The sequence below is a fragment of the Asterias amurensis genome, chromosome 1 (assembly GCF_032118995.1).
Source record: "Asterias amurensis chromosome 1, ASM3211899v1".
In the NCBI taxonomy this organism is placed as follows: domain Eukaryota; kingdom Metazoa; phylum Echinodermata; class Asteroidea; order Forcipulatida; family Asteriidae; genus Asterias; species Asterias amurensis.
This window is the reverse complement of record NC_092648.1, coordinates 26,367,559-26,394,589: the sequence shown is the minus strand read 5'-3', so window position 1 is coordinate 26,394,589 and position 27,031 is coordinate 26,367,559. Positions and strand designations below refer to the sequence as shown.

Sequence of the window (27,031 nt, the reverse complement as noted above, 5' to 3'; positions counted from 1 at the left end):
TTTGAATGGTCACAGATTTCTTCAAATTTGCTTACAGCCTAAAAGTTCAAAACGTAAAGCGACATCATTATGCGATTGAAGAGGAACGATGCGAACCTTGACGGCCAGGATTGGCTCGTAGAAACGACTCTCCACGATGTCTACTTTATTGATGTTACCGTCAAAAACCTAACGTGAAAAATTAACAATAATATCGTCAAACAATTTCAACCTGCAAAACAACACAGAAGGACGTTTCTCAGTTCTTGACAGTTCTACTGATTCGATTCAAACATTTTTTTTTTTAAATAGTCGGACTTGATTCAAGCCCCGTTCTCGTGTGAGAGATCCTAAATGTGTAGCTATTATTCAAAATGTAGCTAAATATTGTGGTCCCGAGAATGGCCAGGCACAGGGGGCTAGGTTGGGGGATGCCAACCTCGCAAAAGTTGTCTGATGTTTAAGCGATGAGACTTAATAAAAGGACTCTCACGGGACTGGGACTTGGGTCAATTCTATATTACCATGCGGTCCCCAACAAACAGGACGGGAGCGCTCGGGCGTGAGCATACAGACTACTGTGTTATGCTACCTACCGTCCTGTATGCTCCCGTCCCGAAAATCGAAAGGTCGCTTATAACGCAGAAGACCGGCAATCGGAAACAACATTGAAAGGGGCAGGGGGTACCAGCGAGGTATGACCGGGATTGTAGTACCTGTCTTCATCTTTGCGGATAAAGACAAGGGACCATAACGCTAACCCGCGTGTAGCGCAGAGTTATCTGCTTCCGCAGATGCCGACTCCTTGCTTACGGTAAGCAGAGCCATGAACTTCGGCCCTGTCCCTTTGCATACGACGTCCAAGCCACCAACATCCATATTATTGGCAGAATTCAGAGAGGATTTTAAATAACACAGAAAAACACGACAGACAGACAGCCATTCGGCAAATTTTCAAGAGATTTCGGCCTACTATAACAATTGTTTTTATACATTATTCATAATGCGTTTGCCATCTTGTATGTGACTTCAACATATTCATAAACGCTTGGTATTTTGGAGGCTTTTATTATTGATCTCATCCTAGATGCTGAATGGTCGAGGCAATCTGAATATATGAATAATTTGTGTGGTTAATTTTCTTAACTTAAAGACACTGGACACTATTGGACATTGTCAAAGACCAGTCTTCTCACTTGGTGTATCTAAACATAATGCATAAAATAACAAACCTGTGAAAGTTTAAGCTCAGTTGGTCGTGAAGACCCTTGTATTATGAAGTTGTATGCTTTCAGATGCTTGATTTCGAGACCTCAAATTATAAACTTGAGGTCTCGAAATCAAATTCGTGGAAAATTACTTCTTTCTCGAAAACTACGTCACTTCAGAGGGAGCCGTTTCTCGCATCGTTTTATACTATCAACCTCTCCCCATTACTCGTTACCAAGTAAGGTTTTATGCTAATAATTATTTTGAGTAATTACCAAAAGTGTCCACTGCCTTTAAAGAAAACACAACATCAGCGAATGTTACTCAATAAAATCTCCATGTTGAAGTTTGTGTCTTATTTGTAGATACTTACCAGGTATGTTTTGTTCCTCTATAATTATAATGATAAAGTCTACCTACCACAGCGAAGTAGATTTTTGGGTTTCGGGAGAACTCTCAGTTCTGAAAAGAATGTTTTACCTGCTTTTTAACTACCTGGCAAGTTAGACACACACAATGTGTTACAGCAAACCAAATATATATTGATAACTCACCCCCATGCAATGCCTCAAAGCCCATGGATTGCCCGAAGAAAAAATCTAGTAGAAATTACCTGGGTTTGATCAAATTGGTCTTTCACCTCAATAAGAGATGTTTGCGAGGGTGGTTGGTACTGCACTTTGTACTTAGTCACCCACTGCCCTTGGTGGTCGTGACGTGCTTGCATAAGCACGCCAGTGACGTAGGTCTGGCTGCCTAAATCTACTTGTATCCACGGTTCAGTGTCTTGACTAGCTGGATGCCATGCTCCGATGGGTGGCCCATCAGGGGGGATTTTGTTGAGGCGGGCACCAGATGGTGTACTAACACCAGTGTAACCCCCTTCTGCTTCAAAGTTGCTCGAGGCAGTTATGTTCTCATCGGGGATGGATGAATCCTCAAGACCAAGTCGACTCACACACGGATCTACATATAAAGGAAAGAAAGAAACGTCGTTAAAACGATATTGAGGCTTCTTATATAGTGCGCATATCCGTCACAAAATGCGCTTTAACATACAGTATTTTCCTGCATACAAACCATCTCTTTTTACATAGCACCGTGTAAAATCAAACCAGGGACACCGGGGCGAGCCCCTCCTCTTTTCGATAAAGTGTACTGGGTTATTTTATGTTCGTTACACAAAACACGGGACCAACGGTTTTACGTCCCATCTGAAGGACGAAACACTATGGTTTTCACAGGACTCGGAAAAGTACTGCAAATTTAACATTGATTATACTGTGGTTAAACGTTTAGCATAAAATCCTATTTGGTAACGAGTTGTGGGGAGTTGTTGATAGTATAAAACATTGTGAGAAACGGCTCCCTCTGAAGTTACATAGTTTTCGAGGAAGAAGTAATTTTCCACGAATTTAATTTCGAGACCTCAGAATTAGATTTTGAGGTCTCGAAATCAAGCATCTGAAAGCACACAACTTTGTGTGACAAGGGTTTTTTCTTTCTTTCATTATTATCTCGCAACTTCGACAACCAATTGAGCCCAGATTTTCACAGGTTTGTTGTTTTATGCATGTTGAGATACACCAAGTGAGAAGACTGGTGTTTGGCAGTTACCAATAGTGACCAGTGTCTTTTAGGACACAAGTGTCAAGACTGGGACTCTAACTTATTATTACTTTGCTGATCAGAAACACCAGAGTTTGAATCCGGTGCTCTTAGCCGCTAGGCTATGACACGCAACATGTACAGTGCGACATGTGTGACAAACCTGCCATTCTGTTTTACGACAAGTAACAAGTGTGCTTTAGGTGTTTTAAGTATACGGATCATTGAAATATAGCGCAAAAGGTGATGCGGCAGAATCTACTGTCATGCAAGAAAACACTAAGCTTACACTTCGTTCCTTTACGTGCACACAACACACGGAACCTTCGGCTGTACGTCCCATCAGAAAGTACAAAGTAAAATGGCCAAGTGTCTCGCTTACGGACACAATGGGTGACTTTTTGGATGTTTGTGGCAGCAGACTTACCAGGTAAAAACCATTGTCTCGGTTTACACAAGCTCAGAACTACAAAAACAATATAAATTTACCCGGTAAACCTGCTGCCACCTAGCGTTGTTTATAGAGATTTGCCCATGTCTTTATCCGCAAGGATAACGACAGGTACAATAATTTTATTGGATAAACTTGCAGTGACGTAAGCTTTCTATATTTGTGTTTTGATTGGTCCGACGTGACGTTTGGCGCTTCACTTGCGGTCGGCTGCATATGGATCTAGTGAAAGGTGAGGATGGACGGGGATTGGCCTATGCTAGAGGGCACTCTCTGGCGTTTTTACGAGCCTCGATGTGTGGCGTCAGATGTTCAGGCTAGAGTCCAGTAGGCTAGACCTGCCCAGCCACGCCACAACACGCAATCGTTGCGGTTACAATATTGGCACATGTCAACTTCCTTTTTGTTTTATTACAACCAATTAGTTACTTTTACTCACCAATGGTTGGCTTTTCAGTTGATTCGTTAAGCCGTGTTGAAGTAGGTGCAGTTGAAGTTGTTGGTTCTTGAGGCTCTGGTGTGATTTCTGCGGTTGTTGTACGGACACCCGTTCCTTGCACAGTTGAAGCCGTCATGGTTGGGGCAGTTGAAGCCGTCATGGTTGGGGCAGTTGAAGCCGTCATGGTTGGGGCAGTTGAAGCCGTCATGGTTGGGGCAGTTGAAGCCGTCATGGTTGGGGCAGTTGAAGCCGTCATGGTCGGGGCAGTTGAAGCCGTCATGGTTGGGGCAGTTGAAGCCGTCATTGTTGGGGCGATTGAAGCTGCCATGGTCGGGGCAGTTGAAGCCGTCATGGTTGGGGCAGTTGAAGCTGCCATGGTCAGGGCAGTTGAAGCCGTCATGGTTGGCGCAGTTGAAGCCGTCATGGTTAGGGCAGTTGAAGCCGTCATGGTTGGGGCAGTTGAATCCGTCATTGTTATGGCAGTTGAAGCCGCCATGGTCGGAGCAGTTGAAGCCGTCATGGTTTGGGCAGTTGAAGCCGTCATGGTTGGGGCAGTTGAAGCCGCCATGGTTTGGGCAGTTGAAGCCGTCATGGTTGGGGCAGTTGAAGCCGTCATGGTCGGAGCAGTTGAAGCCGTCATTGTTGGGGCAGTTGAAGCCGTCATGGTTAGGGCAGTTGAATCCGTCATGGTTGGGGCAGTTGAAGCCGCCATGGTTTGGGCAGTTGAAACCGTCATGGTTGGGGCAGTTGAAGCCGTCATGGTTGGGGCAGTTGAAGCCGTCATGGTTAGGGCAGTTGAATCCGTCATGGTCGGGGCAGTTGAAGCCGTCATGGTTTGGGCAGTTGAAGCCGTCATGGTTGGGGCAGTTGAAGCCGTCATGGTTGGGGCAGTTGAAGCCGTCATGGTTGGGGCAGTTGAAGCCGTCATGGTCGGGGCAGTTGAAGCCGTCATGGTTGGGGCAGTTGAAGCCGTCATGGTTGGGGCAGTTGAAGCCGTCATGGTTGGGGCAGTTGAAGCCGTCATGGTTTGGGCGTCTTGTGGTTCTGATGTTGAACCCTTTAAAAAGTGGAAAAATGTCCAGTTATAAACGGAACCCCTAAGGGGACAGGTTACTAAATGTAGGTTCTGCGTTTCCTATTTTGTATAATATGCCTATTTCGTACCATCGTCATAACAATTTAGGGAAGACGGATGCTAGTATACTTATTAACCACTTGTTTGCCTCGAACTGTTTATACCAAGCGGTTAATTTATTTCATAACTAAGACGACGTGTCACCGAAAAACACACTTCGTACACTCCCTTTCCGAAATCACTCTAAACGAAATCGACTTTACCCCCTTAATTAGTCCTCTGGAATCGTAATTTAAATTTTAAAAGAAAGCCGTGCACAGGTGTTTACCCTTTCGGTAATATTTGTATAAAAGTACAAGTTCTCATGAGAACTATAAATGCCTCTCGATACACGGCTACAGAATTTTTATGGCGGATATATATATATATATATTTATATAGCTCAGTTGGTAGAGCGCCGGCACGTTAAACCGGAGGTTGTTGGTTCAAATCCCGCTCTAGTCAATTTTTCTTTGTTCAATCCTAAATCATTTAAAAATGTACCCAGTCAGTTTCCCTTGTGGTTTATTATTTGATATCTGATATAAAAAGTCGCATCCCCTTAAGGTGATCCCCTGTCTGCCGCTTCCCAGGTTGTATCGTTACCCGGGTGTGATCCCTGGCTACACGGCAGTTTGCGGTTTAATGGCTTCTGACAGGCACCCCCCGAACAAAGATATTGACAAAATTGGGAGACCACCAACATAGGGCTAGATAGCTCAGTTGGTAGAGCGCCGGCACGTTAAACCGGAGGTCGTTGGTTCAAATCCCGCTCTAGTCAATTTTTCTTTGTTCAATCCTAAATCATTTAAAAATGTACCCAGTCAGTTTCCCTTGTGGTTTTTTATTTGATATATATATATATATATATTTTTTTTTTGGGGGGAGGGGATATCGCTAGGCGGCTGGGCGGTCCAGTGGCTAAATGGTTTTCAAACAGAGAAAGTTTGAAAACAATGAATCTGTAAGATTTTTTATTTTATTTTTTTTTTATTTAAATAATGCGGACTCTTTTTTAAAAGCATGAACCCCCAAATTTCCAGATTTTTATGAGAAAGACCCTTTTCGAAATCACGGCTCGGCTTGGCCCCCGGCTCTTCGTGCTATTAAAGGCAGTGGACACTATTGGTAATTACTCAAAATAATTATTAGCATAAAATCTTACTTGGTAACGAGTAATGGGGAGAGGTTGAAAACATTGTGAGAAACGGCTCCCTCTGAAGTGCATAGTTTTTGAGAGAGAAGTAATTTCGAGACCTCAGATTTAGAATTTGAGGTCACGAAATCAAGCATCTGAAAGTACACAACATCATGTGACAAGGGTGTTTTTTCTTTCATTTTTTATCTTGCAACTTCAACGACCAATTGAGCTCAAGTTTTCACAGGTTTGTTATTTTATGCATAATGTTGAGATACAACAAGTGAGAAGACTGGTCTTTAACAATTACCAATAGTGTCCACTGTTTTGAAAGTCTCGTGCAGAAAGAACACGTTTTTAAAAACACCCGATATAGCCTCGAGCTGGAGACCAAACCAAAGCTACAGTTTCGAAAAGGGTGAATGTGTGTGTCATCCATAACATTTCAAATGCTCTGGGCACTGTTGATAATTACTCAAAATAATTGTTAGCATAACCACTAAGTTGGTATTGAACAATGGAGAGCTACTGATAGTATAAAACCATGTGAGAAAAGGCTCCCTCTGAAGTAACGTAGTTTTTGAGAAAGATGTAATTTCTCACCTTTTTAAAAATATTAAAAAGCCTTACTCGGCACATTTCCAGGCATCTGAAAACACACACATTTGTGCAAGGGTATTTTTTCTTTCATTATTCTATCGCAACTTTGATGACCATTTGTGAGTACAAATTTTCACATATTTGTTATTTTATGCTCATGTTGGCGAACACAAAGTGAGAATACTGGTCTTTGACATTTTTAACAAAGGTGCCTTAAAGATGACAATTTTTCAGAATTAACACTTGCCTCGCTAGCTGTTGTTTTGCTACTGAATGTCTGAAGTGTGCTGTAGTGAGATAGATGTGTACTCGGTTCTAAAGTGCCACCGACTTGCTCCCTTGTGGCGTTGTTCATCTGACAGACTCGATTGATGTGATCGTAGTTGAACGAGAAACATAGTTGGTTTCGGATGCATCGAGCTGAACACCTGACGACAGAGATGCCGGAGATGTTCATGAAAGACCACCCTAGTAAGGCGTGGTGTCTCACCGGCTGGTATGAGGCTGCTCGATGAAGACCACTCATATTAGACGCTGAAACTTTATAAAGCAGATTTAAGATACAAATATATATTACCAACATGTTTTCTTATCGAAGGAGATCGCTCGAAAAGACTCGCATCATCATTGTAGTTGAAAGAAATGTGCCTTTAATAAGTCAATTTTTTAGAATCAACACTTGCCTCGCTAGCTGTTGTTCCACCAGATGGAGTTTGCGCAGTAGCTAACAGATATAAAACTATGTGCTACTTATATCAAACGCAATTAGCACTAACTGATGAGAATACTGTAAACAAAAGCTGTTACCTGGCAACTTAGTTTTTTTCTAGATACTGTTATGGGACTACTTTTCGTATGATGGCGTAGTAATATTATGAATACTAATTAAGTACGGGGTATAGTACTTATACCAGGGCGCGGCCTATGATCGCCAGTAGCCGTTAGCCTGGTCTAGGAGGTTGGAGTCTCCGTCTTTAATTCACCTAAGGTGCAATCACCTTATGTTTCGGTGTCTTTCTACGGGAACATGATTTGCATGAACGAACCCAGTTATCAATATCTTTATATCTACTAAAAACCACAGAGTCACACAACCAAACCGTGAGAGAATACATTAGTCATCTGGTAAGCCAACTTGAAACTTTCCGAGAGGTTTCAAAAACTCATCTGGAGAGAAACCAAACTGCTATGAAACAGCGCTATGATGACAAAACAACTGAAGTCCAGTATGAAGTAGGACACTGTGTATTCATATTCTTCCCAAAGACACAACCTGGACTCTCAAAGAAACTTCAACAACGGTGGTGCGGACCCTACATCCTAGTAAAGCGAAATGGGCCAACAAATTTCATGGTGAGAAATCTGGAGAACAATAAGTTATTATCTTCACAGATTCATGTTAATCGCATGAAATTCGCCTATGATAGATTTCTACGACCCTCAAATGAAACTTTTCCCGTTGAACCTGACGCAAGAGATCCAATAACAGAGCTTAGTGACAACGATCTTCCTACAGACTCTTATCAGCCACTAACTGCAAAACACTCAACGGAAAACCCAGTCAAGATCCCAGGACTTCCGTCAACAACAGGCAAAAATGATTTAGAGTATGCTGTGGAAAAAGTGATCCGAGGAAAATTCATCAACGGCAAACTTCACTACCTCATTAAGTGGCAAAACTTTCCTTCAAAATATAACACTTGGGAACCAATTGAACACATGAACCATTCGACTATGGACTTTTTGAAGACACATCCTGTACGAATAACAGGCAAAGCAACGAGATAATGTGTTGCTATTTAATTATGTTGATTATTTGTGTACTGTGATAATAATTTTGCAAACATTTAAAATGCGCTGTTAAATTGTATATAGAGACGACTTGGTGAAATAAATTTGATTATTGTGAGAGGTACCGGAAATATGGACTGCTTATTATATCATATTATTCATTTGGCATATGTCATTGTGTAAACAAAAAGATGTAAGGAATTTCAAATTTACCTTGTGTTAACATCAAATTTTAAGGCCTTTTGGATTGCTCAAAATAACCTCAACTACTGCAGTCTGTATTTTAAATTTTGGCCCTGTTATCAGTTTTGGTGATTCTTTAAAACTTCTCCATAAGCCCGGCCGGCATGTGTAACACCACAACCTTGAAGTTTTAGATTGAGTTGCAAAATTTATAATTGCCAAGAGTTTTAGGAGAAATTGCAAGAGTTTTAGGAGAAATTGAATACTCTCCTAATACAGACTATTCCGTTAAAACCAAATTTAACTCAAAGTGTATTTAGACAATTTGTTTATGCAAATTTGGAATCGACGGAGCCGATTCTAGAAGAGAGAGGCATATGTTATGGGACTACTTTTCGTATGATGGCGTAGTAATATTATGAATACTAATTAAGTACGGGGTATAGTACTTATACCAGGGCGCGGCCTATGATCGCCAGTAGCCGTTAGCCTGGTCTGGTAGGTTGGAGTCTCCGTCTTTAATTTACCTTAGTTTCGTAAGTTAAGTTATTAAATAAAGCTATTGTGTTCTCTAATAAGAAGTCTCACAAGCCTGTTTTATTTGAAGTTGTGTACTAGTATCCCGGTAGGCTGACAAAGCCATAATAATACCAGCGCTTTATAAGATTTATTATTATTATTATTATTATCATTATTAGGCATTTCATTGTTATGTTCAGAATGTATTGTTCATTCAGCCTTGGGATTATGAACGATTTATTAGTTTCCTTTGCGCCTGAGATTATTTAGTTTTTTGTTCTGCTTTTGGAAGCGTCGTGGCCGAGCTGTTAAACAGGTACTTTGAGCGAATTTGTATCTGACGGGAACGCTATTTGAACTTGTTTATAACGTGTGTGTTTACCATTTCAATGTAATTTTGATATTTGTACAATTCTGAATTAAAAAATCAGGCCCCGGCCTCAAAGTTTTCAAAAACTAGAAACACTTCTGCCGTTGACGGCTTGCGTCAAAGTTACAATTTGGACGTCATGAGTGGGAGTTTGCTTTGTTATACCTCCACGCTGAAACGAAGCGACTTTACAAAATGTAGCTCACACATATTATGACTTAACACGAGAGATGACGTAATAAGAGATTTGATTTAACGGAAACCTTTCGCGAATCTTTCAAAAAAGCACCAGATAATGGTTCGAAATGATTGTTTTGTACATAATTAAATTTCTAATAATACTCAAATGACTCAATTTCCTGATTGATTGAAAACGTTTTAAAGGAAATTCCGCAAAATAGCACGACTTGCCATTTGAGTTGAAGTAGGTCTTAAAGATGCACTGAATTGAACTGAATTGAATGATTTTTGATTGGTCGGAATTGTGCAGTTGACATTCGACTGTTGCGTTTTGCATTCTAGAGGCAAACAAACTGTCTTTATTTCACTTTTGTTGGTCTTTTAACTTGTCTTTGTTTACCCCCAGTCTTATATTTTCATTCCAAAACCCCCCAAAACATCCTGGTTTGTCCTCACGAATACAAGGTGGATACTGCCCTGTTATGCGAAGAATAATTCTACAAAGCTTGTTATCTAAGTGTGCAGCTGATATATAATCAAACCCTTAAAAGTTAGCCCACATAGCCACAATTCCTGCTCCACTGCAATAGCCATAAGCCGATTGTTTTCAATTGAGGACGCCAAAGACTCTAGGTGTCTACTTCAGGTTCCCGTACGTGTTGCAAAATAATTGTGAATAAATAAGAAAAACAAAAAGAGATCAAAGGACCATCTGTCTCGTAAGTGTGGGCTTGAGGAGGATGATTCAAAAGAGGGCGCAGTCTACCCCGGTGTGTGGCGTTTTTTTTTTTCAGGACGAACGTGGGTAATTATCTGCACACGTTCGTCCTGGAAATAAAAAACGTCACACACCAGGGTCGACACAGGGAAGCTAAACGAACGCACCCATAAATAATAGGCATCCATAGCGCCACCTATCTAGAAAACTAATCGGAGGCGCCGGAGAGGAAAAACAACACGAAACAGAAAAGTTTATACAAAGAAAGGAATCAAAAGAGTGCCTAATTAAAGTGACTTGGTAATGAGTAATGGAGAGCTGTTAGTAGTATAAAACATTGTGAGAAACGGCTCCCTCTGAAGTATAGTTTTCGAAAAAGAAGTATTTTCCACGAATTTGATTTCGAGACCTCAGATTTAGAATTTAAGGTCTCGAAATGAAGCGTCTCAAGCACACGACTGCGTGGGACAAGGGTGTTTTTTCTTTCGTAGTTATCTCGCAACTTCGATGACCGATTGAGCTCAAATTTTCACAGGTTTGTTATTTTATGCATATGTTGAGATACACCAAGCGAGGAGACTGTACTTTGACAATTACCAAAGGTGTCCATTGTCTTTAGGCAAAACTGAAAATAACATGAAAACAATTTATCCTTTAGAAAAAAGAAAAAAGAAAGAATTTGTCCCTTAAAAATAATTACACGAATGTTTTAAAATCAAGACAAACAAAGACAAATTGTGTAAAGGACAAATAATTTAAGAATCAACGTACAACAAGTTTTTACGAACTGACCATTATGAACAATAGAGGGCAGGCAGCGAAACTTGTTTCCCGGTGCGGTGTTGCATGCATTGCTCCCAGCGGTATGTTTGCATACATTGCTCCCATTGGGTGATGGCACGCACAAGATGCTGAACTATTCACCAGTAGGAATCTAGCTCTTGGCGTGGCTTGTGTACACCATGAAGTGTACACAAGATAGTGTGGCTGTATTCATGTATGTCATGTAGGCATATATTATATATCTTATTGCTGAAATGGGTATGATTCCATGATATGTACAGCCATAATTCTCTGAACTTTGAAAAAAAAAAAACCCTTTTATTTCACAGTTGACCGCCCCTTTGCCGTGCATTGGTCCGTGCACGATGGGTCCATGTACAGTCATATGTGGTGCATGACAAATAATAATAATAAGTTCTTATATAGCGCATTTCACAATAAACCGTATCAATGCGCTTTACATTAGTCCCCTGGTCATTGGGCCAATAAACATCCCTTTAATCTTTCTCAGCTCCCATTTAGGGAGTATACAGCCCCGAGCTGCCGTGGCGCTCCGAAAGCTTTTCATTCACAATATCAACCTCTACCCTCGCAGGTACCCATTTATACCCCTGGGTGAAGAGAAGCAATTATAGTAAAGTATCTTGCTCAAGGACACAAGTGTCACGACCGGGATTCGAACCCACACTCCGGTGAATTAGCACCAGAACTTGAATTCGATGCTCTTAACCACTCGGCCGCGACACTCTACAAACCCGTGCCTCCATGGCTCGATCGTGTGTTCTGCAAGGTTTAACGGCAGTTTAAGAACGAGTCACTACTCTTTTATTCACATTCAATGCTTTTTTGGTTAAAAGTAAGAAACTCTGTAAAAATTATCCGTTTACCGACGTCCTTGAGCTCGATCTGTACGTCAGTGTGTTGCATTTTTATGGAGCGTAGAAATTAGGCACTTTCAAGAAGGGCCCATTTGTACTGGCTCTGCTTACTGTAAGCAAAGAATGGACGCTTGCGAATTCTTTGCTTTTGAGAAGTTTATATCTCGGGTTGACTGGGGATGTTGGCTGGTGCGCTTACCCATTCACATTACTAGACATTTTAATCGTTTTTATCCCACGTCAGCTGACCATCCATGCAAGTCGGTGGTGATCAATGTTTTGCACATTGATTTTTACAATTTCGGGTATCAAAATATTTGCATTTTCATACTTAAAAATGGTACACGGGGTCATTAATATGAAAACAATACTTTATTCTCTGTAGTTGGTGGTTTCTTTAAACGCACTTGTAGTAGCAAGGACCCTTTTTGAAGGGGGGGGGGGGGGTGTTTAAACACTAGCCACTTCTAAAAATGTTGTTTAACGAGGTGGCGTAAATGAAAGCTAATTGTTAGGGACAATGAATACCTTCAACGCCAAATACAATGAGAAATTCCTCATTACGTTTCCATTGTTACATCAAGGTTATTTTCCCAAGAAATGATGAGTTCAAAATGCAATATTTTATCGCAAAATCTCTTTGATGTTTCCTCGTAAAAAACACCCAAAACTTAAAGTCACCTGGAAATAGAACTTTCTTTCTTTCAAACATAAGAGTATATGCTTACGAACAATAAAACAATTTTTTTAGTAATTGTTTGTCACGATTTATATGTTTAAAAAATATATAAAGTTGTTTGGGGGGCTGACTCCGCCTACCCCTTTTGTGACGTCAATCGAGGCAGACTTTGCCTGCAATGCGTATAGTAAACACACTTGCAAAGTACATGTACGTCCAAGTCGTGAGTTGGTACATTTCAAAAAGTGTTTTTCTGCATTCAGCAGCAATACACCTGGTCGGCATTGCCGGAAAAAACAAAACAACTTTTTTTTTGAAACGTACAAACTCACGACTTGGTCCGTACATGTACTTTGCAATTGTGTTTACTCTACGCATTACAGGCAAAGTCTGCCTCGATTGACGTCACGAACAGCGCACTCTCGGGTCGGGTTCACTCTTAAATTTGTAAATAACATAAGAACTGATTTTTTAAAACCTTAGTTAACTGTTTATTCACATTCCACTCATCAAAACATATATATTAGTGACAAAAGCTTTATTTTGAAAAGAATACTACTTCCAGGTGACTTTAATAATTATTCTCGGCTTCCTCCTCATCCAATCCCCATCATACGCTTGTACGGAATTCATTTCACTGGATTATGTAGCTACTCAATTATACAAAGAAAAAGTTTTTGACTTTTGATTTTTTTTGCAGAGCTGCCTATAATTACCTCTCGCCCAACTCTCCTAGGGAAAATTAGCGATAGCCGTCTGAACATAGGCTACTAACACTGAGCTACTTGAAGAAACACTATTACGGGGAAATAGATAGTAAAATAACAAACATGTAAGTAAATAAGCATACAAAGGTATAATATCATTACCATTTAATATTTAGCACTCCTTTCAAAAATACTGCCTATATAATTGGTTTAGAGTGCGTCACATGATATGTCTTGTTTTTTATTGGAAACTTGTGCAAACGCAACGCGCTATAAACACGCAGCAACCACAGTAGTGTACTATAGACCTTTATCATGCTGCCTCCATCTTGGTCATGTTCTTCGTATCGAATAACCAAAATATACATGAACGATAATAATCATTTTGCACAAAAGGAACCAGACTATTCTGTTACTCCAGCCTCGGTTTGGTAACATTGGTATCAATAGGATACATTAAAGATGGCTGCAACATGATACAGGTCTATACCCACAGCAACATCTGTTACTTGGTGTGTTTAGGCACAATTATCTACGGGGTAATGTTAAATCAGATTAACGACTGCCTTTACTCGTGCTTTATAAAAACTATCACTCCTTCTCATAAAATAACTATACGATTTAAAATAATTATATCAAACAGTGGGTATTCTTGGTTTCGAAAATGTGTATACAGTTTAACAAAAACGAAAGAAGAATTTATTTCTTTGACAAAAGTTGATGAAGATAACACAGTCTATTCACCGGGTTCTTCGACCTTCATGACACCTTTGGTAATTGTCAGAGACCAGTCTTCTCATTTGGTGTACCTCAACGGATGCTTAACCCCGTCGCACAAATTGTGTGCTTTCAGATGCCTTGAATTCGAGACCTCATCTGAAGTCTCAAATTCAACTCAAATATTGTAGTGAAAAATTGCTTCTTTCTCAAAAACAACGTTACTTCAGAGGGAGCCATTTTTCACAGTGTGTTCCTATCAACAGCTCTCCATTGCTCATTACCAAGTTTGCTACCAATAGTGTCAAGTGCCTTTTATTAACATACAGTTAATGACCCCAGCCCCCCTTCTTACAAAACAAGTTTCTATTGTCTAACCAAGGTTGTTTTCTCGACACAGTGTGAGACAAATAACAAAACAATCTTATTTATCATTCTCGCTTCTTCCTCTTCGTCAACCCTAAACTTGATTCGAGTCCCATGCTCGTGCGAAAGGTCCCATAAGCATATCGGTTCCGAGTGGCACAGAACAGGTTCGGGGAGTTTGCTGACGTTAAGTGATGGGACTGAAAGGGACTTGAGTCAAGTCTACGTTATAGCATTTTGTCAAGGTCTTTGTGGCTTGGACAGCTTCGTAAGGCCGCGGTCCCAAGCGACTGGAACGGGAGACCACACAAGCGAGTGGCGAAGCCACTAGAGACTTTTCCAACTTTTATGTATGCTGACCTGTTGGCGAGGCTTCGCTTCTAATTTGGTTTTGACTTTTTTCGTTTTTGTGGGTCTTTCCCCCCTTTTTTTATTGGGAGGGGGGGGGGGGGGGGTAATAGACCATGCCCAAACCGAGCAGGCCCGGCCTACCCTAAGAAAAACTCTGACATTCAACAAAATGAATGAAAACACAGTGGGGGTACACCATGCCACATATCAAGGTATAACAACAGAAAAACGAGGTTACTAAAACTTCACGCCTATAGATGAATATACACCCACAACACTGTATTTTTTTTCTCTTTTGATTTTACACATTCACACGTATTGGGAACCAATATTTCCGGTTTCCCGGCTTCTTTTGTTTATTTGGTCACGTAATAATAATATAGAATTGTCACAACTTTCTTCAAAATTGCCTACAACCTAAAAGTTCAAAACGTAAAGCGACTTTCATATACCACTGAAGAGGAACGATGCGAACCTTGACGGCCAGAATTGGCTCGTAGAAACGACTCTCCACGATGTCTACCTTATTGATGTTACCGTCAAAAACCTAACGTGAAAAATGAAAAAACAATGTCAAACAATTTCAACCTGCAAAACAACACATAAGGAAGTTTCCCAGTTCTTGACAGTTCAACTGATTCAATTCAAACATGCTATGCTGTTTGTTATATCAACGAGATAACAACCACAAACATTAAAGAGCAAATGACCAGTACGGACCATTACCTCAGACCAGTTTTCATGGTTCTGCTTACCGCTGAACTCTGCGCTTTCGATCACCATTTTTCGCTTACAGGACAATCGCTGAATTTCTGCGCTAACTGTGAACGCGACGAATGCATAGTAACGTGGAGCCACGCGCAAAAGCTAAAGTGCCCCACTTACACTTGCTTGAACATCTGACGTCACACTTCGAGGCTCGTGAATATCGCCAGAGAGTGGTCTCTAGCTACAGGTCAATCCCCATCCATCTTCACCTTTTACCTACATTCACTTTACACGGAGAAAGTGCAGCTGCCAGCTGCCAAACGTCACCCTCAGCGACCAATCAAAACACATAGAAAGCTTGTTTGTTTTTTTATTATTAAAATCCTTGTGCCTTGAATCTTGTGCTATTTTTGTATCTGCCTGTTTTTGTGGTGCTTTTAAAAACTTGTGTGTGAACAATGCAATTTCTTCTTTTGGAGATCAATCTGATATGTCTTATGTTACATTACTGCGGGTTCATCAAATGAAATTATTTTATCCAATAGAATCACTGGTTCTGAAAAGCTACTACCTGTCTGTATCTTTGCGGATAAAGAAAAGGGACCAGTCTACGCTAACCCGTGTAGCGCAGAGTTATCTGCTTCGGCAAGCGCCGACTCCTTGCCAACGATAAGCAGAGCCATGAACTTCGGCCCTGTCATTTTGCATACGACGCCAAAGCCAACAACATCGCCCTTATTGCCGGTCGCTGAAGACCCATATTATTGGAAGAAATCAGAGAGGACTTTAAAGATAAACACAGAGAGACATAAAAACACAGACAGACAACCATTCGGCAAATTATGAAGAGATTTCGGCCAACTATAACAAAGAAAATGTTTACATTAATCGCAATGCGTTTGCCATCTTCGATGTGACTTCAAAATATTCATTAACGCTTAGCATTTTGTAGACTTTTTATATATAGATCTTTTCCAAGATACTGAATGGTCAAGGCAATCTGAATATATGAATAATTTGTGTGGTTAATTTTTTACCTAAGAAAACACAGCATCAGCGAATATCACTCGATTTAATCTTGATGGTGCAGTTTGTGTTTCAACTTGCCAGGTACGTTTTGTTCTTAAGACAACTGTCCTTCTACCAGATGCCGCCCTAAACGCTACAAGACAAGTACTATTATATTCAGTACCTGGTTAACCTCATCAACAAACAATAGCTGGTTTTTCTTTTCTTGGGTAATCAACCACTGTGAATGTCGGCTTAATCACATCTTCATTCAATTATTTGTTAATTTATTTTTTAATTGTTTTAGCTGTTCAGTACTGGTTAGGGACTGTTCTGTGAATTTTATGATTTTTCGTGCAATTCTGAGTCTTTTGCCCTGTTACTTTGTAATAGGGGTCTTGTGTCATTTTGTGCAATTAAAGTGTTTTCTGTGTTTTAGTCGATTACATTTGGCTATCTTTTATTGTATTAACTGACAAATTGTAAATTTAAGACAGCAATTCTGTTTTTTTTACTGCCAGTGTCTTTTTTTATATAAATATCGTAGAATAAATAAGCCATTTGTAATAATAATATTGGGTCTACCTACTACAGCGGAAGAGATTTTCTGATTTCGGGCGACTTCTCAGTTCTGAAAAGAATTGTCCTGCTTTTGAAACTACCTGGCAAGTTAGACACACACAGTATGTTACAACAAACCAAATATTGATAACTCACTATGCAATGCATCAAAGCCCATAATAAAATAGAACAATCTAGTAGAAATTACCTGGGTTTGATCAAGTTGGTCTTTCACCTCAATAAGAGATGTTTGCGAGGGTGGCTGGTACTGCACTTTGTACTTAGTCACCCACTGCCCAGTGTGATCTTGACGTCCTTGCATAAGTACGCCAGTGACGTAGGTCGGGCTGCCTAAATCTACTTGTATCCACGGTTCAGTGTCTTGACTGGCTGGTTGCCATGCTCCTATGGGTGGCCCATCAGGGGGGATTTTGTTGAGGCGGGCACCAGATGGTGTACTAACACCAGTGTAACCCCCTTCTGCTTCAAAGTTGCTCGAGGCAGTTATGTTCTCATCGGGGATGGATGAATCTTCAAGACCAAGTCGACTCACACACGGATCTACATAGAGGAAAGAAAGTAACTGCGTTTAAAAAAATTATCCTACGCATTATTAAAGTCACCTGGAAGTGGTATTTTTTTAAATAAAGCTTTTGTCACTAAAATATGTGTTTTTACGAGAGCAATGTGAATAAAAAGTTAACTAAGGTTTAAAAATATTAGTTTTGATTGTATTTACAAATTTACGAGTAGGCCCCGACCCGAGAGGGCGCTGTTCGTGACGTAATTCAAGGCGCGATAATTGAAGAGATAATTTGTAGTCAGGCCCCCGTACATTACGTCTTTCAGATACCTTCTTCGATTTCCCACTAGCTGGACAAATTGTTGGGACGGCGTCGTGTTTAAGAATGGCTCTTCTCGTCATGTCAAATGGGTGGTGTATCCCGTATTCGAAGCACGACGGCTCGAAGTGTTCGCTGCATAGCGCTGAAAAAGACGTCGGACCGGACCACTTTGCTCTAGTTAATCTGACTTTCGCAGCCCACAACCGCCTATAACTGACCCCATCTTTAGTTGTTTTGCTGCATCCAGCAGCAATACACCTGGTCGGCATTGACGGAAAAATGCCAGAAAAGAAAACCTTTTTCGCAGCGTACAAACTCACGTCTTAGGATTACATGTACTTTTGCACGTGTGTTTATCTACGCATCGAGGCAAAGTCTTCCTTTTCCTAGCCTTGATCAAGGCTGTTGACGTACTGTTCCCCGGCCCGGTTCGCTGCACACGCATGCAGTGCATACACAAATGTACATTACCATACATTGTACAGCGAGAACAGTATAGCGTAGTCGTGAGTACGGTCGTGTCTTTCTACTTTCAACCTCGCACACGTGGCTCAAACAACAGCCTTGATGGGATTGTAAAGCTTTATCGGAATTCCGATAAAAGGGTATTCATGATGTGGGCGTGTCATTCTAAACATTGGCCAATCACAGGCGCGATTGAGAATGACGTATTACTGCGAGCAATCATGCCACGTCCATGCATGCATAGCTGTACGCTAGCTGTATGGACATGTACTGCAATACGTGCTTTTTATGGCAGTGTCGAGAGCGTGGTGTGTATATTAGCTATAATTGTAAGGGGTCTGAATGCGCTGCCGGACGGGTGAGCCGGACAAGACTCGCCCGGTCGGTAATGGTGTTGAACAACTTCGAACAACTTCCGTTGTCTTGCGTTTCATTATAACACGAGGACTAGCATCATAATTACAACGTAGCTGGTAGATTTGTCCCTGAATTTAAAGCTGCTGTACTATAAGTGTAACGTTGTAGTGTAGTACTAGTAGTATGGCAAGAGTTTGTTTATAAATGTGAACTTTACTTGTAGTTGTTGTTCAGCCACACGACATCTTCTACCGTCTGGTATGTTTTCGACAACACATATTTTCGATCCTCAACTTTGATTTACCGCAAGAAACGTAATAAATAATATATGTCTACATTAAGACAAAATAAACAGCTGGGTTTCTTATCTCATCTGGTCTGTGTTTGTGCTTCAAGGCGATGGGGTGTGTTGTACTGTCATATGCCCAGCACCTAAGAATTCTTACCAAGTAGCCATCTTGCCGGAAACCCATGACACCTGGATACTTTTTTAACCTTTCTCAAACACATTTCACATGTTCTAATTTTCTTCCTTTTATTTCTAAACCCATGATTGATGCATTAAACGCGGTTGTTATATTTTGTTGAAAGTGTCTGTAGTTGTGTTGCAAATTATACACCACTGATTTCCAGCGACTTGCTGTTTTGTTTTACTAGTAGGGATTTCTCCCTCGCCCGCCGCCATTGCAACTACAACCACGGTTTGTTTACAATTACGTCGACGAGCACATGTGTGCGAGTGCTTGCAGAACGTTATGATTGACATCGCATCGAGAGTTTATAGGTCAACCAACAACCAATGAGAACGGGTTGTTAGTAAACATTAGCATAATGAGCTCCGCCCTAAATTTTGGCAGATACAAAACCATCAAGGCGCTACTTAGGAAGTACCCATGTACCGTAAGTGTACCGTATACAGATGGTACATGTACATGTACAGTACGATGTGTGTACATACGCTGTATACGTATTATATGCACTGTGTTATGTATGGGGATGCACTGGTGGAATTCAGTGATGGGGACTGGGATTTTGCAGATCGCGGCTGGCTGTAGCGCCTTGATCAAGGCTATCTTCCACCGTGTTCAGTTTTCCGGGTGAAGTAGCCGGACATTTCAGCACGTTTTTCGAACGGTTTTAGCTTTCCGGCGTGTTCAGTTTTCCGGGTGACGTAGTCGGACAAAAATACCGCCGCGAGTACCCTGGCGAGTACTATAGTGTAGTTCTCTCAGTGACCCCAAATTGTTTCTATTACGATTCTTTTCTGTTAGTCACATATTCTCTTGCCCCCATCTTAACACGTATTCATGTGTACAACACTGCTTGTGCCACTGGTTAAAATAAATACAGGATAATTTGCTTGATCTTCACACCAAATTTTCTCGTACGATCCACGCGTTCGCCGCTCGTTGTACTCGTGGACGCCGCCATGACAGCTACCGGAGAGTGTAACACGGATGACTCAATACGGCACTAAAAGTGGACTACTTTCGCTTGGTGTGCGCAGGCATCGCATGACGTAATTTTACCGTATTTGGTCATTCGGAAAACTGAACACGGCGGAAAGTTGAAACCGCCACACCGGTGCTCTTAGCCGCTAGGCCACGACACGCAACATTTGCGATAGGGCGATAACTGGAATATAGCACATTGTAAGGTTATAGAAGGTGATGCTGCAGAATCTACTGTATGCCAGGAACACTAAGATCTTGTCTCGCTTACGGACACAATGGGTGACTTTTGAGACTTTTGTGGCAGCAGACTTACCAGGAAAAACCATTGTCTCGGTTTACACAAACTCAGAACTACAAAAACAGTGGAAATTTACCCAGGGTAAGCCTGCTGCCACGTAGCGTTTCGCGTTGTTAAGGGTGTCGGTGCCATCCAGAGCTTGAGTCCAGTTTAGACTTGCCCATGTCCTTATCCGCAAGGAAAACGACAGGTACAATAATTTCTTTGGGTAAACGTGCATTGATGGAAGCTTTTTATAGCTGTGTTTTGATTGGTCCTAGGTGACGTTTGGCAGCTGCACTTACGGCCATCTGCATGGATCTAGGTGAAAGCTGATAATGGACGGAGATTTACCTAGGCTTGAGGGAGACTTGATTCAAGTCCCGTTCTCGTGCGGAAGGTTCCTATAAGCATACCCGCCGCCTTCAATGTAGCTATTGTGGTCCCGAGGATGGAACAGGTATGGGAATGCAGAGCATCACAAAACAATAGTTTTCTGAGATTGGCACGGGATTGGGACTTGAGTCAAGTCTAGGCTTGAGGCCACTCTCTGCTGTTTTTACCAGCCTCGAAGTGTGACGTCAAATGTTCAGGCTAGAGTCCAGTCAGCTAGACGTGCCCAGCCATGCCACAACACGCAACTGTTGCGATTACAATATTGGCACATGTCAACTTCCTTTTTGTTTTATTACAACCAATTCGTTACTTTTACTCACCAATGGTTGACTTTTCAGTTGATTCGTTAAGCCGTGTTGAAGTAGCTGCAGTTGAAGTTGTTGGTTCTTGAGGCTCTGGTGTGATTTCTGCGGTTGTTGTACGGACACCCGTTCCTTGCACAGTCGAAGCCGTCATGGTTGGGGCAGTTGAAGCCGTCATGGTTGGGGCAGTTGAAGCCGTCATGGTCGGGGCAGTTGAAGCCGCCATGATTGGGGCAGCTGAAGCCGTCATGGTTGGGGCAGTTGAAGCCGTCATGGTCGGGGCAGTTGAAGCCGTCATGGTTGGGGCAGTTGAAGCCGTCATGGTCGGGGCAGTTGAAGCCGTCATGGTCGGGGCAGTTGAAGCCGTCATGGTTGGGGCAGTTGAAGCCGTCATGGTCGGGGCAGTTGAAGCCGTCATGGTTGGGGCAGTTGAAGCCGTCATGGTCGGGGCAGTTGAAGCCGTCATGGTTGGGGCAGTTGAGGCCGCAATGGTTGGGGCAGTTGAAGCCGTCATGGTTGGGGCAGTTGAAGCCGTCATGGTTAGGGCGGTTGAAGCCGTCATGGTTTTGGCGCCGTGTGGTTCTGATGTTGATCCCTTTAAAGAGTGGGAAAGTGTCCAATTATTAACGGAACTCTTTAGGGGACAGGTAACAAAACATAAGTTCTTTGTTTCCTATAGCACCATCGACATAATTTAGGGAAGACGGATGCTACTATACCCACATGTTTGCTCTGAGGACCAAAACTAAGGCGACGCGTTACCGGAAAACACACTTCGTACACCCGCTTTCAGAAATCACTCAAAACAAAATAGACTTTACCCCCCTTAAAGTGCTCTGGACAGTGAAAGTTTGAAAACAATGAATCTGTAAGGTTTTCCTATAACTTTATAACATAGAAAATTTGTAAAAACGGCTTTTTCTAAAGTAACGTAGTTTTTGAGAAAGAGAATTCTCACTCACATATTAAACGTTTTTGGGCCCTATTAAGCCAGTTTTCATCATGCATCTGAAAGCACACAAATGTGTGCAATGGTAATTTTGTCTTTCATTATTCTATCGAAGTTTTGATTACTATTAATGAGTCAAAATGTTCACAGACATGTTATTTTATGCTCATGCTTGGGAAACACCAAGCGAGAAGACTGGTATTTGACATTTTACAAATGTGCCTCTATAAAGAATTTGTTTTCAGAATTAACACTTGCCTCGCTAGCTGTTGTTTTGCTACTAAATGACTGAAGTGTGCTGTAGTGAGATAGATGTGTACTCGGTTCTAAAGTGCCACCGACTTGCTCCCTTGTGGCGTTGTTCATCTGACAGACTCGATTGATGTGATCGTAGTTGAACGAGAAACATAGTTGGTTTCGGATGCATCGAGCTGAGCACCTGACGACAGAGATGCCGGAGATGTTCATGAAGGACCGCCCTAGTAATGCGTAGTGTTCCACCGGCTGATATGAGGCTGCTCGATGAAGAACACTCATATTAGACGCTGAAACTTTATAAAGCAGATTTAAGATACAAAATATCATCAACATGTTTTCGTATCGAAGGAGATCACTTGAAAAAACTCGCATCATCAATGTACTTTAAATTTAAAGGTGCCTTTAAGAAGAAATTTGTTCAGGCCTCGCTAGCTGTTGTTCCACCAGTCCAGATGGAGTTTGCACAGTAGCTTTCAGATAATATAGAACTATGTATTACTTATATCAAACGCAATCAGCACTAACTGATGAGAGCGCTGTAAAGGAACCCTGCTACTTGGCAACCACCAGAATCACAAAGGACTAATTGGTCATTAGGCATTGCATTGTTATGATCAGAAGGTATTGTTCAGTCAGCCTTGGAATTGCGAGAAATTGTAAATCTCACGCTAAAAAATAAACATGAGTTTATTAGTTTCTTTTTCTCCTGAGATTAATTAGCTGCTTGGCCCCGAGCGGTAGTTAAACAGGTTTTTGAGCGAATTTGTATTTGACGGGAATGCTATTTACTGTTTATAACGTGTTTGTTTACAATTTAAAAGAACACGTTGCCTTGGATCGGTCGAGTTGGTCTTTGAAAAGCGTCTGTAACCGTTTGTTATAAAATGCATATGGTTAGAAAGATGATGTAAAAGTAGAATACAATGATCCACACAAACATGCCTCGAAATTGCACGGTTTTCCGTATACCTCGTCGACTAACACGGTCGGCCATTTATGGGAGTCAAATTTTTGACTCCCATAAATTGCCGACCGTGTTAGTTCGCACAGCAAAAGGAAAACCACGCAATTTCGAGGATAGTTTGTGTGGATTATTGTATTCTACTTTTAAAACATATTTCCAACCATTTGTATGCATTTAATGAAAAACGGTTTCAAACGCTTTTTACATACCAACTCGTCCGATCCAAGGCAACATGTTCCTTTAAAGACACTGGACAATACTGGTACTTGTCAAAGACCAGTCTTTTTACTTGGTGTATCTCAACAGTATGAATAAAATAACAAACCTGTGACAATTTGAGCTCAACTGGTGGTCGAAGTTGCGAGATAATGATGAAAGAAAAACCACCCTTGGCACGCGAAGCTGTGTGCTTTCAGATGCTTAGTTTCGAGACCTTAAAATGTAATTCGATGAGGTCTCGAAATCAAATTCGTTGAAAATTTCTTCTTTCTCGAAAACTACGTTACTTCAGAGGAGCTGTTTCTCACAATGTTTTATACTATCAATCCCCATTATTCGTTACCAAGTAAAGTTTTATGCTAACAATTATTTTGAGTAATTACCAAGTGTCCACGGCCTATAAAGGATTCGGGTACTTTTTCAAAATGTCCACAGATTTACATTGTAAGAAGATAATGATAGTAGAAAGTTTTTTTCAAATATTAATTACTAAAGTTGTGTTGATAAAGTAACTGGCCATTCAGTGGCTCTGGGATGAATACGATGAATGGCAGACGATCTGCCCAGCACACATTGCATGCATTGTCCGCTATACACAGGCGATGGCGTGATTACATTGTTTAGTATTATTCGATTATAAAATAAAGGGTACATTTAACATATAGACGTTAAGAGGAATCAGAGAAAATCGCTGAGAGGAGTATACATCCGCAGGCGTCGCACCATGACGGACGAAGAAAAAGCTGATTTATTTCCGACTAACCACTTACTTTTGTGATTTGTATACGTTTTGAAAAAATGCAATCGATTTATGCAGATGTTGTTTTTCTTCAGAGCGCTAACTAATAGTTGTGAGAGGAAAACCATAACTCGTTTGATGATATTATTACGAAAGGGTACTTAGTTTATACGGCAGTGCCAGGGATGTGGATGTAAACTGTTATTAATTACATGTGCTTATTTTGTTAAAGGAACATTCCTAAATACCTCATCCCCCAGACAGTTTCGCTATTCCTATTGGTGGAGAGCGCGTCAAGTGGGTATGTATAAACCTTTGTTTATGACCGGTAAAAAGTGTTAATTCATGGGCGTGACACGCGACCTTGCACCTGTTCTTATTTTCTTCAAAAGCCAAGTTTAAAAGATTTTACCACCTTCAAAATGTTGGTTTAAGAGTTAACCAACTTTAAATCACTTTTGTTTCTACATATACCTCAATGTCAATAAATGCTATACTAGTTTGTAGTTACATTCTGGTGTGCGCCGGGCAAATTGCGAGTCACCCAGCGTCCTAGTCTGATAGCCATTGAAAAGGAGTTTATGTCCGGTCACTACTCGGCAACGTCAGTGCAACTTACGTTATACGTCAAACTATAGGTCATCATAACGTTCGCTTAGGTAACGCCAGCATTTATACGTAATTTTTCGATAAGCAAATATTATACTACTATTAGTTATGTTATGAATTAGTTATATTTATTTTGTTGAAAACTTGCAATTAAAATGTCAACCACCTCACTTTCACGTGAACCTTTAATGATAAAATCGTATTGAAGCCTTTAACTGAATCCAATTTCCATACCAAGTTCCGATCAGGACCAATTCCCTTAATTTTTCAACAGTCTTGCACTCAATATGAATGCTTACATTCTTGATCATTTATGTCGCAAAGAGTATTAAATTACAAAAGGGAACTGGTCAGCCATTCAGCTTTATCAATGCGGATAATTTTACTCGAGAGTTGTGAGCATGAGGCTTTGAGGTAGCCAACTAAAAAGTTGTAATATCTTGAAAAACAGCACTACAGAAAAAAATAGGTTTGCACAGAGAAACCCTGTAATTTTTGTTTAATGCATATAATCACTAGCTGACATGAATATTGATGAGCTAATATGAATATTGATGAACTGCTGTAAACCGAAGTATGAATAATGCATAATTATTAAACCGACACCCGATCAAGCAATGCCGTGGTTGATCGAAGCTGAACAGGTAATGACAATAGGTAGCAGGGGTTGAAGAATGCTTTGGTTGGGTTTTACAGTGTTTGGAGTTCCGTATTCATCGAGTCAGTTTAGAATGAGAAAAGAAGTGGGGTTAAAGTTGAGTGCATGATTAGATACCTTTAGGTATGTCAATGATTACGAGGTGTTGTTAAACGACCGCGGTACCGCAGGTTCGACTTTTGAAGTCCCTTAGTTCGAGCTCCTTCTATTCCTTCCTCCATGCGTCGACCACGGTTGCGGTTTTTCCAAGTGACGTCATTACCATAGTTTTGGGGGAGCGACTCTATGGGGCGCCAAGTGTAAATTTGTAATTTAACGCAACTATTGACATATAAATCATTATATAATACATAATTCATTTTTCATCCACTATACTTTACTTTTATTTAGAAACAATAAATATTAAACCACACAATTATACATGATATACAATGTGTGAAGCTTTGCGAGGGTGATGACACACACCGCAAGCACAGAGAATCACACTTGATTCACCAACTCAAGACGGTCCAACCCTTTGGACCAAACATAAACACTATGAAGTCATTGGATTGGTTGAGATACTAAATGACAGCTTGCATGTGTTACACATATCAATGTACTTCACAATATATTTAAAGCGCAATTTTATGGGTGTTTGATTGTTATTCTTTTTAAAGTGACAGTTGACAGTAAAACTAACACTAACACTATTAACACTGATTTCTTGATGTGATCTGACGATGTCATCGCAACTTTACTGTCGTCACTTGGTCATTGTGTGACGCATCACCCCCATTGCACTATGTTTAGATCATCAACAGTGCACGTTGAAATGCGTAGCAGGTCAGGTAGGTGTGCTAACTGCCCAGTTTTAACTTGTCTAGCGGAACGCGACATTTTTTTTCCAGCTCAATTGCGGGGCAGAGTCAACATAGGGCGCTGTTTGCGGGGATTTCGTCATAGAAACATATGAATAATGCATGTTTAGCTTCTTGTCGCACATTTTCAACCCACCGTGCATTGCCGCGTGTGTGTGGCTGATAGTGATAGCATAGTACTGGCTGATACGGCACCCGATACTCCACATTTCTGTTAGTAGTTAACGACAGCAAAGGGTCATTGGAAGTATGGTACTTATCAAACACCGAGTATCGGGTGGATACGGACACAGAGGTGTTGTGTGTCGTGCGTTTGTAACACAATGTAATGTACATGTACATTTCACTTGCACCCACACACCGACTATGGAGAAGTTTCTTCTCCATGGTGGATATACACTCCGTTGGGTTTGTCCTTCCTCCATGGTGGAAATACACTCCTTTGGGTTTGTCCTTCCTCCATAGCTAGCAAGGGTCGTGGATTTACAGCGTTCAGTGAGCATTTTATAACATTGGCGGTCGCCCTAATAGTCAGTTTTCGATCATAAAAGTACGAGCATTTACAAGTACCAATCAGAATACTTAGTTACAGACTATAGAGCCATGAGAACACCTATGTCCA

General features: G+C 41.0%; 1 protein-coding gene across 1 annotated transcript; it reads right to left on the bottom strand.

Moving 5' to 3' along the window:
* Positions 1–21: 21 nt before the first annotated feature.
* Positions 22–20,504, bottom strand: LOC139941458 (uncharacterized). Its single transcript, XM_071938012.1, has 7 exons — positions 20,492–20,504; positions 17,266–17,618; positions 15,195–15,327; positions 6,848–7,078; positions 3,793–4,743; positions 1,802–2,154; positions 22–168 (listed from the first exon to the last, which is right to left on the bottom strand). The coding sequence occupies exons 1-7, from the start codon at positions 20,502–20,504 to the stop codon at positions 22–24; spliced, it is 2,181 nt and encodes a 726-aa protein (XP_071794113.1).
* Positions 20,505–27,031: the final 6,527 nt, after the last annotated feature.

Coding starts and splice junctions, on each gene's coding strand:
- LOC139941458 (XM_071938012.1), bottom strand. Junction 15,328..17,265: donor ACCAACTTGATCAAACCCAG/GTAATTTCTACT, acceptor TTTTCACGTTAG/GTTTTTGACGGTAACATCAA. Junction 4,744..6,847: donor CGGTGGCACTTTAGAACCGA/GTACACATCTAT, acceptor CACTTTTTAAAG/GGTTCAACATCAGAACCACA.